Source organism: Mercenaria mercenaria, chromosome 2 (genome assembly GCF_021730395.1).
Source record: "Mercenaria mercenaria strain notata chromosome 2, MADL_Memer_1, whole genome shotgun sequence".
NCBI lineage: Eukaryota > Metazoa > Mollusca > Bivalvia > Venerida > Veneridae > Mercenaria > Mercenaria mercenaria.
Genome location: NC_069362.1, coordinates 23,356,026 through 23,372,386, shown reverse-complemented (window position 1 = coordinate 23,372,386; position 16,361 = coordinate 23,356,026). Strand labels below are relative to the sequence as shown.

Sequence of the window (16,361 nt, the reverse complement as noted above, 5' to 3'; positions counted from 1 at the left end):
TATATTCATTTTACTGTCAAATTGCCAAAGAGTGGAACGCGCTGTCTTACGGACAGCTCTTGTTTAATTTTATAAATCAGTCTGAAAAATTGTTTTAATAGGGAGAAACCTGCCATTTCTGAAGCTCAGACTGCTAGAGCTACAGATGCGTTTGTTGCTTAAGTCTTCATGTACATCTCTCGGTATTGCCAGTAAGCATTAAAACTGCTGTCCCCCGAATTCTAAATGAAACCACCCAGAGTGTATAAAAATAACTCAAATTTTAACATGACTTGATTTGGTTGCCAGTTAAACAAAAAAGCAGATCAAGCTCTGTATATTCTGCAACAAACAACGGTTGATGCATGGACCAGTTAGAGAGCATCATGATGTCAATTATAATGTCAAATTGCCCCAGGGGGTCCAGTTATTTACTACTCGGATAAATGAAACCCAACAAACTTTTTATTAAAATATTTCAATGAACATGTAAGAATGAAAACTATCAAGGTCTTCTTGTGGTTTATCGTCTAATTTACCACAGTTCATTGCTCAGATGCTTTAATATTTTACCACGAGGGCTAACACCCATGTGGTTCAATTCCTGCGCATCTGAACTCTAAACTGTGTTAAATCAGGGGACAAACCACTCGAAGGCCTTGATTATTTATTAAACAAAATAGTTGTTGGGATCTCTGAAAATGCACTTGAAAAGGTTTTTTTTTTAAGCTTCTGTGAATATTGTGATATTGAAAGGTATCTCATTCCTATAAACTTGCAGGCCAAAGAAATGGAATGAACACTTGGAAAGACCCCATCTGAATTACAGTGAAATATTTGAAGAAGAAGTTGGTCAGATACCTGGTACGTACTTGAAAGGAAAAGCTCTGAAAAGGAGTTCACTTTTTATAAGATGGGGTATACAGGATACTTTATTGACAGTGTTATTAACTCTTTGCAGGGGTATTGATCTTAACCCTTACCCTGCTAAGTTTCTATAATGAACTTGTCCATCTTTCAAATTACCATTAACTGTTAAAAGGGGTGCTAACCAAAAAGATACTGACTGAATGGCGAACAGTGCAGATCATGATCAGACTGCACAGATGTGCAGGCTGATCATGATCTACACTGGTCGCAAAGGCAGAATCAATCGTGTCCAGCATGATAAGGGTTAATGCTGTGTTTGGTTTTTCTCAACAGCTAGACTTGCATCTGTGTGATAGATATAGGTGTTTTTGTAATTGTCCAGACACTATCACTGGAATCTTACTGTTGTCTTTGGTAACCATAACCTCATATTGGTGATTGATGGTATGGTAAGTGGTTGCTATAGAAACATAGTCAACATTAGGCAATGTTTTCAAGGTCAACATTGTCACTGAAGTATTCTAGTAGCTATTATTTATAGTTCCCTAGTTAATTCTGTTGGATTTTCAATTTTTGAAATAGTGTTTTTCCATTATGAATTCTTTTTTCAAAAAAATTATAGGCCTCTTTTGACACGTAAAGGTAATTTTATATGTAAGCATTTAATTGTCCTAGCCAAAATGTACTTTAATAAAAAGATATCTTGGTAGATTTACTGTAGGTGGAATTGATATTAACAAAAGGCTGTCAAAACCTTCTTTCATCTTTTGTCTTTCTTACTACTTAGTGTTCTGTAAGTGTTCTGTAATTATTTTCAGGTTTGGCATGTTGGGAGATAGAGAATTTCTTACCTAATCAAGTAGAGGAAGGTATGTGGCATGTTTTATCATAATTCTTTGCTGTAGATATTGAGAATGATAGAACTCACTACAAGTTATTTTTACACCTTGGATCTTTTAACTTTTTTGGCATATCTGTATCAAGTCTGTACACTGATTTCCAATAGGGCTAAGCACGTTTGATGAAATTCAGAGAAATCAAAAGAGTTGTCAGCACTTTTCCATAACCCTGAGTTGGATTTTGTTAAAACATTGTTGAAAACTTTGGTGGTAAGTCCTTCATATGTTGTTACCATTTGATAGCATTGAAACAGAACTTTGAATTGTTTTTGTGGGGCCTCTGTAGTAAAGTGGTCTTGAACCACTTGCCCTTCACTGTTGTATATTTGAAATCCCATTTAGGATGTAGAATTCTTTCATTTGAGGAAGCTATCCAGTTGTCTTGCAAAGGTTGGTGCTTCTATCAAGGTGCTTTCTTGTGCCAGAAATAATGTCTGGAAAATGCGCTGCATGTCTTCCTTGGCCATTAAGGCTTGGAGGTCACCTTATGCCTTAAATTATGTTTGTCCATTAAACCAAATAACCTTTAAAGTGTGTTATTCACACATATATCTTTGTACGTCTTACTGCATTGTTCTAGGTTTTTGAATTATAGTAAAGTCATGTAATTGTGTGTATCAGTATTTACATAAGACAGAAAATCAGTTAAAATACGGATATTTTTGCTTATCTGATGTTGTTTATTATTGGAAATTCTAATACAAAAAAATCGTGAACATTTTCATTAAAAGGAGGTAATACTGACATTACATTAACATATTATTTGGCACCATACAGGGACAAGAAAAAAATGTTACCTTATTTGATCTACTTTTGTATATAAAAGTCATTTCACAATTGTAATGATAAAACGGAATTGTGTTACACTTAATTCACACACTCTGAATCAATTTCTAGTTGCACAGAATGACTCACTAGATGTCTACACACACAGGACTTGTTACCTCTTGTGGTTTAACATTGTAACAATATAAGCGGGCTGGTCTCGGTACTGTTGGACAGATCACACCAAGCGCTTTCCAACAGTACCAGGCCCAGTCGGCTGGGCGGTCGGATGGCCGCTCCAGGGCCGATTATGTGCTGTTGGAACGGTGTCTGGCATAGTAGAACCGTGTTTTAATATATTTAAATGCTCTGAATCGGTTATATGCCACATAGAAAAGCTCATTTAGGCTATGCCCTCAGGAAATTATTCTGAAGTCATATAACCTCTTCATGATGTTTAGATATATTTAAACATGGTTCTGCTATATATCATTTCTTCAACATGAGAAAAAAAACCCAATATATTTTATTTCCTTGCTTTAGCAATAATAGTGTCAACTTGCTTGTCTTCCATTGGAATTTTTTTCATAACAATGTCATTGAAACCAATTTTTTCCAGTGAAGTCATATACCTCTCAGGGTCAATATTTCCATATTGCATAAATCCATATTTCTGAATCAGTTTCATTCTAGGAAGTGATAGGGTTGTAACCATTAATTTATCTGGTTTAATAACTCTATGCAATTTCTTGGACTGCATCATCCATGTTGGGCCAAAAATAGTAACAGTTACAGTGAAATATGCTGTCAAATGTACACGAGTCGTACGGAATCTTCTCCACTGAAACGAGATGTAGCTTGATCTTTCCAGTTCCTATTTCCTGTTTTAAGCTTTTGTTGGCTACATTGAAACTCCTCTGTGAGATATCAATTCCAAGAAAAGTACCTGAACCCGCTGAAAAAAATAAGTTTAACAAGACTAGTAATGTTAGCTCCGAGAGATTTGAAAAGAAAAAAATACTTGCCAGGAAATAAATTTAAGTTAAATTTTTAATTTAAGTCGAGAATGAATATAGCACATTGGTAATAGCCATGTTTTCATATAGCCTAGCAGACTAGTTGATATATGATGTAATAATACATTATGTCAGATTAACGATTACTCTTCATCAATAACAGACAGTTTGATCAAATTATCTAGTGAAAACCAACAGATGACTACTGATACATGTACCTCAAACAAATGTCAATAGGTACCGGGTATGTGTAGTTTTGTCAATCAAAATTTGACTACTTTTTCACATTGTTTTATGTAAGTATATCTTTACGCCACTTTTTGATTATGTTTAGTTGTCTCCTCTGAGCTCAAGAGATTTTTGTATCAAGATACTACACAAGAATGTAGATAATGAATACTAAAATTATTTTTTTTCACCTGTTGCATACCCACCTCTTTTTAGCTCACCTGAGCCAAAGGCTCATGGTGAGCTATTGTGACCGCTCAATGTCCGTCGTGCGTCGTCTGTCGTGTGTCCGTCAACATTTTCTAAAAAAATCTTCTTCTTGAAAACCACTGGGCAGAATTACACCAAACTTCACAGGAATGATCCTTGGGTGGCCCCCTTTTAAAATTTTTCAAAGAATTGAATTCCATGCAGAACTCTGGTTGCCATGGCAACCGAAAGGAAAAACTTTAAAAATCTTCTTCTCAAAAACCAGAAGCCCTAGAGCTTAGATATTTGGTATGAAGCATTGCCTAGTGAACCTCTAGCAAATTTGTTCAAATCATGACCCCGGGATCAAAATTTACCCCGCCCCAGGGGTCACTTGATTTTACATAGGAAAATCTTTAAAAATCTTCTTCTCAAAAACCAGAAGCCCTAGGGCTTAGATATTTGACATGTAGCATTGTCTAGTGGACCTCTACTAAAATTATTCAAGTCATGACCCCGGGGTCAAAATTGACCCTGCCCCAGGGGTCACTTGATTTTACATAGGAAAATCTTCAAAAATTTTCTAAAAATAAACCAGAAGGCCTAGGGCTTAGATATTTGACATGTAGCATTGCCTAGTGGACCTCTACAAAATTTGTTCAAATCATGACCCCCCGGGGTCAAAATTGACCCCGCCCTAGGGGTCATTTGATTTTACATAGGAAAATCTTCAAAAAATTTCTAAAAATAAACCAGAAGGCCTAGAGCTTAGATATTTCACATGTAGCATTGCCTACTAGACATCTACAAAATTTGTTCAAATCATGACCCCCGGGGTCAAAATTGACCCTGCCGCAGGGGTCACTTGATTTTACATAGGGAAATCTTCAAAAACTTTGTAAGAATAAACCAGAAGGCCTAGATCTTAGATATTTGACATGTAGCATTGCCTAGTAGACTTCTACAAAATTTTTTCAAATCATGACCACCGGGGTCAAATTGACCCCGCCCGATGGGGTTACTTGATTGTACAATAGAAAAATCTTCAAAATTTTCTAAAAATAGACCAGAAGGCCTAGAGCTAAGATATTTGACATGTAGCATTGCCTATTGGACCTCTACAAAATTTGTTCAAATCATGACCCCACCCGAGGGGTCACTTGATTTTACATAGGAAAATCTTCAAAAATTTTCTAAAAATAAACCAGAAGGCCTAGAGCTTAGATATCTGACATGTAGCATTTCCTAGTGGACCTATACAAAATTTGTTCAATCATGACCTCCGGGGTCACTTGATTTTACATAGGAAAATCTTCAAAAAATTTCTAAAAATAAACCAGAAGGCCTAGGTCTTAGATATTTTACATGTAGCATTGCCTAGTAGACTTCTACAAAATTTATTCAAATCATGACCCCGGGGTCAAATTGACCCCACCCCATGGGGTTACTTGATTGTACATAGAAAAATCTTCAAAATTTTCTAAAAATAAACCAGAAGGCTTAGAGCTTAGATATTTCACATGTTGCATTGCCTAGTAGACCTCTACAAAATTTGTTCAAATCTTGACCCCCCCCCAGGGTCAAATTGACCTAGCCCAAGGAGTTACTTGATTGTACATAGGGAATTCTTCATAAATTTGCTAAAAATAAACCAGAAAGCTTAGATCTTAGATAATTGATATGTAACATTGCCTAGTAGACTTCTACAAACTCTGTTCAAATCATGACCCCCAGGGTAAAATTGGCCCCATCCCAGGGGTTACTTGATTGTACATCGGAAAATTTTCCAAAAAATTTCTAAAAATCATCAGTTTGACATTTGAAACATGTAGCTCATATTACTCAGGTGAGCGATCCAGGGTCATCATGACCCTCTTGTTTTCTTTTCTTTTAAACCATGTCAATGTTCTTTGTTATAGACAAGTCTGAGACTTCCAGCATCAGGTTATTTCTTACTTTAATTTTGTGATTGATCCATATCAATGTCTCTTTCTCAGACTGGTTTTCGAAATCAGTGTATAAAGCAAAGACAGTAATGGACTTCAAACCAGTTTGGTTCTTTATTACATAACTGTGCTACAGACTACAGCTAAGAATGGTAATACTGGGTAGAATCTTGTGTGGTTCGTAAATAATGTATTTGGGTGATTTACAGTTCGGAGGAAGCCTCCATCATCTGAAGGTCTAGCTACCTCTCTACAAAATATCTACATAATTTAGCACTTGCCACAGCTTTTAGACTTACTCGTCACCTTGTTGAAAGCTTCTTTCAAACCAAGCCCAGGTCCAAATCCAACTTCAAGCACATGGTGATCTGGTTCTATGTTACATAACTGAGCAGCAACTGCCTCATGTCGTCTATTATTCTTGACAAAGTATTTCTGAAGTATAAGAAAGAAAGTTGTGACATTGCTTTACATGTCGTCAGTATAAGAGTGTAGAATTCTTGATAGGGATGTGTGGTGTTCACGGGTGTACCAGCTTCACCAGTGTAGAACAATATTTAGAAATTTGGGGTAACTTCGTGTGTGTAATGTTGAAAAGATAACATCTTTAAATAAATGCAATGAAAACATAATGATAAAGAAGTACATACAGAGACCAAAAGCCAACATTGCCACTGCTTGGTTCTTTGAAGTTTCTTGAAAGTAGATATCTCATGACTGCTTAGCTGCTGCAAAGATTCTGAAATGTATTAGATAAGTCTTTGAAGGGGTTTATGTTCAACTCTTGAAGACCACCACGACCTAATGACCTGCATTTTTCTCCACATGAAAAACATTCTAATTCTGACCTATCTAGTACAACAGAGTTTTTGCTTGAAAATTATGAAAAAGACCAAAGTCGCAGTATATGCACTGTACTGTGTGTTTCTTCATGAGATACGGTTACAAGTCATTGAAAGTTAGATATGAATCAGACTAGATCTGTGAAAAATATAGGAAAAAAATATCTTAATTGAAATTACAAATGAGTATAATTGTCATTAATTATTTATTGTACCCCCCGACAACAAAGTTGTAAGGGGGGGTATACTGGTTTCAGGTTGTCTGTCTGTCTGGCCGTCTGGCCGTCTGTCCGTAGACGCATTCTTGTGCGCACCATCTCTCCTTATCCCCTTGACAGAATTTAATGAAACTTCACACAAGTGATCAGTACCAACAGTAGTTGTGCATGGGGCATGTTAGGTTCTTTTAGAAAAAAATTTTTGCAGAGTTATGGGACTTCGTTTTTTTGTTACTATACTATATACATAGACACAATCTTGTGCACACCATCTCTCCTCATCCCCTTGACACAGTTTAATGAAACTTCACACAAGTGATCAGTACCAACAGTAGTTGTGCATGGGGCATGTTAGGTTCTTTTAGAAAAAAAATTTGCAGAGTTATGGGACTTTGTTATTTTGTTACTATACTATATACATAGACACAATCTTGTGCGCACCATCTCTCCTCATCCCCTTAACACAGTTTAATGAAACTTCACACAAGTGATCAGTAACAACAGTAGTTGTGCATGGGGCATGTTAGGTTCTTTCAGAAAAAAAATTTGCAGAGTTATGGGACTTTGTTTTTTTGTTACTATACTATATATATAGACACAATCTTGTGCGCACCATCTCTCCTCATCCCCTTGACACAATTTAATGAAACTTCACACAAGTGATCAGTAACAACATTAGTTGTGCATGGGGCATGTTAGGTTCTTTCAGCGACAAAAATTGCAGAGTTATGGGACTTTGTTTTTTTGTTAACATACTATGTACATACAGTCTGCATATGCAATCTTGTGCATGCCTAATCTATCAAACCCTTACACACAATTTAATGAAACTTCACACAAGTGATCAGTACCAACCCTAGTTGTGCATGGTGCATGTTACATCTCTTAGATAAGTATTCTGCATAGTTATGGGACTTTGTTTTTTGTTACTATACTGTATACATGCAGTCTATATACATACAGTCCACATAATTATGCAATGTTGTGTGCGTCAAATTGCAATGTACTGTGTCAGTGCATGCGGGGGGTACATTCATCACCTTTAGTGATAGCTCTAGTTTATTTTGCCCAGGAGTTTAATTACTTTTTAGCTTGTTATATGTGCCATTTTCTTGTGTTTGAAGTGAATGGGGATACTGTTCAAAATTAGATCATAGCTGGTTATGTTGAGCAGTACCTTAATATACTGGCTGCTGGCTAACTTTTACAAAAAGTTAGCCAACTGCCACTGGCTCCACCTCTTTTTGGAGGTGAGTTAAAGAAAGAAAGAGCCAGTAATACTTCGGAGGTGGTGATGATTAATGCAAAACATAAAGAGTGTGAGTTAATTCTATACTTCCTGTAAGGCAAAATAAAGTTGTGTGCCAGTTATGAGAAGACATTCAAAATAAAAGTGTTATCAAGTGACACAATGCAGAAAATAGATTTAAAGGAGAAAATAACATACAAATACATTAAATGTAAATATTCAGATGTTAAGGGTTTGAACAAATCCATTACTTGACCAAAATCTGATTAACCACATTTAACCCTTACCATGCTAAATTTCTATAATGAACTTGTCCATATTTCAATGTGGACAGTACCATTAACTGTAAAAAGGGGTGCATACCAAAAAGATACTGACTGAATGGCGAACAGTGCAGGTCAATATCAGATTGCACAGATGTGCAGGCTGATCATGATCTGCACTGGTCGCAAAGGCAGAATCAGTGGTGTCCAGCATGATAAGGGTTCAGGGCATGACTAGCCAAGTTGCAAGACCAGGCTCCACAGTTTTCATCAATTTTTGTAGGATTTAGGAGAAAAGTATCTTGAAGTTATCACAGATCACACAGAATATAAAAAAGTGTAGGGACTAAATGTAGAGGGGGCAGATTTGTTAAAGAAACATGGTCACTAGACTAGAGGGCATGATCATATATGTATATACAGTGGCTCTTCTACGTGCTTGTTTACATATAACTGAAATTTTTAGAAAAAAATATTGAGAAAGTTCTAATCCAATTTCAACAGAATCTGATAATTTCCTTGTTTGACCCTTTACCAGAATTGTTCAAGTGAGCATAACTTATGGGTAAATTTATTTGAAGCTTTGTAGACACTTACCAGAAGTATTAAGTGTCCAAACCCCATGTAAAATGCAAGTAGGTACCTGTTATATCACGCTATTTGTACCAACAAAATCAAAGATGGCAGAAAATGGAGACTTTAATGCATTATTCAACATTACTTTTTATACTAATGATTAAATGGACTGGGAATGTACAGTCCTGTGCATTATAATTTTTTTTAGCTATGTGACAGGTGAGCTTTTGTGATCACCCTTCGTCCGTCGTCAGTCTGTGCGTCAACAATTTCTTGTCTGCACGATAGTGGTTTCATTTATGATTTTATTCTAACCAAACTTGCACACAACTTGTATCACCATATCGGTTCCTTTCTTGAACTGGCCAGATCCCATTACAGGTTCCAGAGTTATGGCCCCTGAAAGGGCCAAAATTAGCTATTTTGACCTTGTCTGCACAATAGATTAGCAGCTTTATTTATAATTTGACTTTTACTAAACTGTCACACAACTTGTATCACCATAAGATCTCAGTTCCTTTCTTGAACTGGTCAGATTCCATTATGGGTTCCAGAGTTATGGCCCCTGAAAGGGCCAGAATTAGCTATTTTGACCTTGTCTGCACAATAGCAGCTTCATTTATGATTTGAATTTAATCAAACTTGCACAAAACTTGTGTCACCATAAGATCTCGGTTCCTTTCTTGAAACGGCCAGATCCCATAATGGATTCAAGAGTTATGGCCCCTGAAAGGGCCAAAATTAGCTATTTTGACCTTGTCTGCACAATAGCAGCTTCATTTATGATTTGATTTTAACCAAACTTGCACACAACTTGTATCACCACAAGATCTTGCTTCCTTTCTTCAACTGGCCAGATTCCTTCATGGGTTCCAGAGTTATGGCCCCTTAAAGGTCCAAAATTGGCTATTTTGGCATTTGCAGCCATATAGAGACTTCATTTATGGTTTTATTTGACACAAACTTCCAAAATATCTTCAGCAACAATAAATCTTGGATTCCATGACAAAATCAGATCCATTCATAGGTTCCAGAGTTATTTTATATCTGATTACCTCCCCTGATTGTAATCAAAATGGATTTATATCAGTAAGTACTTATAAGACTTATTTGAAAGTTCATTATTGTACCCCCCCAACAACAAAGTTGTAAGGGGGGGCGGTATACTGGTTTCAGGTTGTCTGTCTGTCTGTCTGTCCGTCTGTCTGTCTGTCTGTCTAGTCGTCTGTCCCTAGACGCAATCTTGTGCGCACCATCTCTCCTTATCCCCTTGACAGAATTTAATGAAACTTCACACAAGTGATCAGTACCAACAGTAGTTGTGCATGGGGCATGTTAGGTTCTTTAAGAAAAAAAATTTGCAGAGTTATGGGACTTTGTTTTTTTGTTACTATTCTATATACATAGACACAATCTTGTGCGCACCATCTCTCCTCATCCCCTTGACACAATTTAATGAAACTTCACACAAGTGATCAGTACCAACAGTAGTTGTGCATGGGGCATGTTAGGTTCTTTTAGAAAAAAAAATTGCAGAGTTATGAGACTTTGTTTTTTTGTTACTTTACTATATACATAGACACAATCTTGTGCGCACCATCTCTTCTCATCCCCTTGACACAATTTAATGAAACTTCACACAACTGATCAGTAACAACAGTAGTTGTGCATGGGGCATGTTAGGTTCTTTCAGAAAAAAAATTTGCAGAGTTATGGGACTTCGTTTTTTGTTACTATACTATATACATAGACACAATCTTGTGCGCACCATCTCTCCTTATCCCCTTGACACAATTTAATGAAACTTCACACAACTGATCAGTAACAACAGTAGTTGTGCATGGGGCATGTTAGGTTCTTTCAGCGACAAAAATTGCAGAGTTATGGGACTTTGTTTCTTGTTAACATACTATGTACATACAGCCTGCATATGCAATCTTGTGCATGCCTAATCTACCAAACCCTTACACACAATTTAATGAAACTTCACACTAGTGATCAGTACCAATCCTAGTTGTGCATGGTGCATGTTACATTCTTTTAGATAAATATTCTGCATAGTTATGGGACTTTGTTTTTTGTTACTATACTGTATACATACAGTCCACATAATTATGCAGTCTTGTGTGTGTCAAATTCAGTGTACTGTGTCAGTGCATGTGGGGGGTACATTCATCACCTTTAGTGATAGCTCTAGTTGTCATTAGTTGGACTGAGACAATCAGGGTAGATAACTATGGACTGATTTTATGTCAAATTACCTCCCTTTATTGTAAACCCCCCCCCCCCCCCCCCCCCCCCCCGACAACAAAGTTGTAAGGGGGGTATACTGGTTTCAGGTTGTCTGTCTGTCTGTCCATCTGTTCGTAGACGCAATCTTATGCGCACCATCTCTCCTTATCCCCTTGACAGAATTTAATGAAACTTGGCACAAGTGATTAGTACCAACAGTAGTTGTGCATGGGGCATGTTAGTTCTTTTAGAAAAAGAATTTGCAGAGTTATGGGACTTTGTTTTTTTTGTTTCTATACTATATACATAGACACAATCTTGTGCGCACCATCTCTCCTCATCCCCTTGACACAATTTAATGAAACTTCACACAAGTGATCAGTACCAACAGTAGTTGTGCATGGGGCATGTTAGGTTCTTTTAGAAAAAAATTTGCAGAGTTATGGGACTTTGTTTTTTTGTTACTATTGTTCCGCCGAGAACTTTACCTCCGGAACTTTTGTAGAATGGGGAATCTAAGAAAATATATAGAAGAAAGATCAATCCTCTTTTCCAGCAAGTTTTATTTTATTATTTTCCTTCATAAGAAAGTTGGCAGAATGATCTCCTACATATTAAAATATATGTATGTCTGATAATAAACATAAACATATTTTGAATATACATATAATCCAACAGAAATTACTACTGATTTCTAGAATTAAATTTGCATGATATTTGCATAAGCAAAGTCACTAAGGTTACCCTTGTTATTTCATGATCTAATTATAAATAAGCAAAATATAAAATGAGACGGATAATTAAGACTTTAGTTAACAAATGTTTGAACTGTAATTTTGTACCAAATCATTCACTTAACAATATTACCTTATAGATAATGAAATATTGTCAAAATTCAAGATATAAAGTTCTTTCAGGAACTTTCAAGTTAACATACCATTATTACATAAATCTCAAGAAATCATAAAATGATATCTAGAAAAATATATATTCACTATCCATGAAATGACATATTAACCAAATTCAAGATATTTAAAGTTCAATCAGGAACTTTAAATTTATGTACAAACAACTTATTTACACCTATTGCTTCTAACAAAAATGGTCAGAGCAATGTCAGATAACAACTTAATTTAATTTTCATTCTGACTTCTAATTTTAATTATTTTTCAAATATCAAAAACTCAAAGAGATACATAAGAACTCACTTACCTAAGAAAATATATAGAAGAAAGATCAATCCTCTTTTCCAGCAAGTTTTATTTTATTATTTTCCTTCATAAGAAAGTTGGCAGAATGATGTCTGCCTGCTGGAAAAGGGATCTTTTGAGGGTTCCTCTCGTTGGCCATTGGTCCTCGGATCTTGACCAATCCAAACGCAAAATTTCACATAATTTACATCAGGCGGAGATGTTAAATCTTTAGTTAAGTAGTAGAAAAAAACTGTGAAAATCTTTAAGATGTTGTACATGTCAAGCCAGACAAACTATCACCTATGTTTTTAGAACAATACAGCTTAACATTTGCTAAAACAGCAAACATTTGATCACTTCCTTTGAAAGTAAGGGAAGTGTTAAGTGGCTTCATACCTAGCTACAGATGTCAGGATATTGAGACTTCTTAGTGTGATTACAAAAATTTAGCAAAGTAGTGCTTTTCTAAAAGATTACATTCCTGACTGTGGGAATATTAAGAAATATTAAAAATGTAAAATATTTGTGGCCAGAAAGTAATATAGATCAAAGTTCAGAAACAAAGTATTTTACTAATAATAAATGAAAAATAAAATATAAGAAATTTACACAAAAATCACAGCATAACACTATACTATATACATAGACACAATCTTGTGCGCACCATCTCTCCTCATCCCCTTGACACAATTTAATGAAACTTCACACAAGTGATCAGTACCAACAGTAGTTGTGCATGGGGCATGTTAGGTTCTTTTAGAAAACAAATTTGCAGAGTTATGGGACTATGTTTTTTTTGTTACTATACTATATACATAGACACAATCTTGTGCGCACCATCTCTCCTCATCCCCTTGACACAATTTAATGAAACTTCACACAAGTTATCAGTAACAACAGTAGTTGTGCATGGGGCATGTAAGGTTCTTTCAGAAAAAAAAATTGCAGAGCTATGGGACTTTGTTTTTTTGTTACTTTACTATATACATAGACACAATCTTGTGCGCACCATCTCTCCTCATCCCCTTGACACAATTTAATGAAACTTCACACAAGTGATCAGTACCAACCCTATATGTGCCTGGTGCATGTTACATTCTTTTAGATAAATATTCTGCATAGTTATGGGACTTTGTTTTATGTTACTATACTGTATACATACAGTCCACATAATTATGCAATGTTGTGTGCGTCAAATTGCAATGTACTGTGTCAGTGCATGCGGGGGGTACATTCATCACCTTTAGTGATAGCTCAAGTTTCAAATTAAAATGGGTATATCTCGTAATTAATGAAGATACTGATCTGAAATTTCATTTATGTCAACAGATTTATTTGGCAGATCCTTCTTTTGTTAACTTACAATCATTTTTTATGCCCCTGAAGGGAGGCATATAGTTTTTGAACCGTCTGTCGGTCTGTCAGTCTGTCCGCAATTTTCGTGTCCGGTCCATATCTTTGTCATCGATGGATGGATTTTCAAATAACTTGGCGTGAATGTGTACCACAGTAAGACGACGTGTCGCGCGCAAGACCCAGGTCCGTAGCTCAAAGGTCAAGGTCACACTTAGACGTTAAATGATAGTGCATTGATGGGCGTGTCCGGTCCATATCTTTGTCATCGATGGATGGATTTTCAAATAACTTGGCATGAATGTGTACCACAGTAAGACGACGTGTCGCGCGCAAGACCCAGGTCCGTAGCTCAAAGGTCAAGGTCACACTTAGACATTAAAGGATAGTGCATGGATGGGCGTGTCCGTTCCATATTTTTGTCATCGATGGATGGATTTTCAAATAACTTGGCATGAATGTGTACCACAGTAAGAGGACGTGTCACGCGCAAGACCCAGGTCCGTAGCTCAAAGGTCAAGGTCACACTTAGACGTTAAAGGTCATTTTTCATGATAGTGCATTGATGGGCGTGTCCGGTCCATATCTTTGTCATTCATGCATGGATTTTAAAATAACTACGCATGAATGTGTGACTCAGTAAGACGACGTGTCGCGCGCAAGACCCAGCTCCGTAGGTCAAAGGTCCTAAACTCTAACATCGGCCATAACTACTCATTCAAAGTGCCATCGGGGGCATATGTCATCCTATGGAGACAGCTCTTGTTTTAATTACTTCCCTTTTACGTTACTATAAATAGCTTGTTTTTAGTAACTTTTTTATTATTGGTCGTAGGGAAAAACCGAGACCACTTTTCTGTGGTACAACATGGATGGTACCTCCAATTTTTAGGTGTATTTTGACATATCTGTACCTTGTAAGATTTTTTTTTTTCTTTTGCTTCCCTTTGTTGTTCCTGTCCTTTGGACTTAGATATTTTTTCTGAGGACCTTCTTGTCCTCAAGTGCAATGATAACAGGTGAGCGATATAGGGGGCTATCATGGCATTCTTGTATTGTAATTTTTTGTTACTGGTCATCAAGACCACTTTTCTTTAGTACAATATGCATGTTACATCCAATTTTGAGGTGTATTTTGACCTATCTCTACTGGTAAGGATTTTTTTGTGGACTTAGATTTTTTTTGAAGATTTACTTCCCTTTATTGTTACTATAAATAACTTATATTGTAACTTTTTGCAATCATTTTTTATTTGGCATAAATGTTTGCCTCAATGAGACAGGGTGTCATGTGCAACTCCTAGTCCTTTTGACAGCTGGCGGGCTCGACATGTTGCCCGTGGGCATCTAGTTATTACTGGTGGTAGGGAAAAATTAAGACCACTTTTCTGTAGTACAACATGCATGTTACATCCAATTTTGAGGTGTATTATGACCTATCTCTACTGATAAGGATTTTTGTGTGGACTTAAGAGTGTCGTGTGCAACTTATAGTCCTTGTGACAGCTGGAGGGATCGACATGTTGCCTGTGGGCATCTTGTCTTGCAAATAGGCTTGACTTAATGTGGATACCCACAGTAAATTTGACCATGTATTTATTATTTCAGCACTAATTGGGAAGTTCTATGAGGCTGATTGTTACATTATCCTGAAGACTTATATAGATGAATCAAACAGTCTGAACTGGCAGATCTACTTCTGGATTGGCGCTCTAGCTTCTGTAAGAAAGTCCTATGTTTTTTATTGTGCTATTATTTGATAAGTATGTTGAAAACTTTTGTTTTGAACTCTGATAAATTGGATTCTATTTGTTTCAGCAATGAATTTTAAGTGGATTTATTTAAAGCTATCATACGAGACAGCTGAATATAATTTTCCACAACATATCCAGTTGTACAGCTAGGAAACTGCACTGTAGTTTTTTGTATGTATATCTTTACAGATTACTGGTAGAACTGAACAGTACTCCTTACCACTGAAATTAAATGTTAGTCTTGCACACTAGATCTAAATGTAACAAACATTTCAAAAACTTCTTATGAGGTAACAGGGGTCACACTAGGTTTTTTAGCTCAACTATACAAAGTATAAGGAGAGCTATCCTACTCGCCCCGGCATCGGTGCCTTTCGCGTCCCAACCTTGGTTGAAGTTTTGGTGCACTTTCTCTTTTTAGCTCATTTGATTTTTTGAAAAAAAAAGATGAGTTATTGTCATCACTTGAGAGGTTGTCGGCGTCGGCGTCGGCGTTGCCTGGTTAAGTTTTATGTTTAGGTCAGCTTTTCTCCTAAACTATCAAAGCTATTGCTTTGAAACTTGGAATACTTGTTCACCATCATAAGCTGACCCTGTACAGCAAGAAACATAACTCCATCTTGCTTTTTGCAAGATTTATGGCCCCTTTTGTACTTAGAAAATATCAGATTTCTTGGTTAAGTTTTATGTTTAGGTCAACTTTTCTCCTAAACTATCAAAGCTATTGCTTTGAAACTTGGAATACTTGTTAACCATCATAAGCAGACCCTGTACATCAAGAAACATAAC

General features: G+C 36.3%; 1 protein-coding gene across 1 annotated transcript in view; it reads left to right on the top strand.

Annotated features, from left to right (window-relative positions):
• Positions 1–16,361, top strand: part of LOC123563505 (protein flightless-1 homolog) — a 66,785-nt gene that overhangs the window by 15,955 nt on the left and 34,469 nt on the right. Inside the window, exons 13-15 of the mRNA XM_053532526.1 lie at positions 761–843; positions 1,668–1,718; positions 15,427–15,539. Coding sequence (XP_053388501.1) covers positions 761–843; positions 1,668–1,718; positions 15,427–15,539 — 247 coding nt within the window. The remainder of the gene's footprint in view (positions 1–760; positions 844–1,667; positions 1,719–15,426; positions 15,540–16,361) is intronic.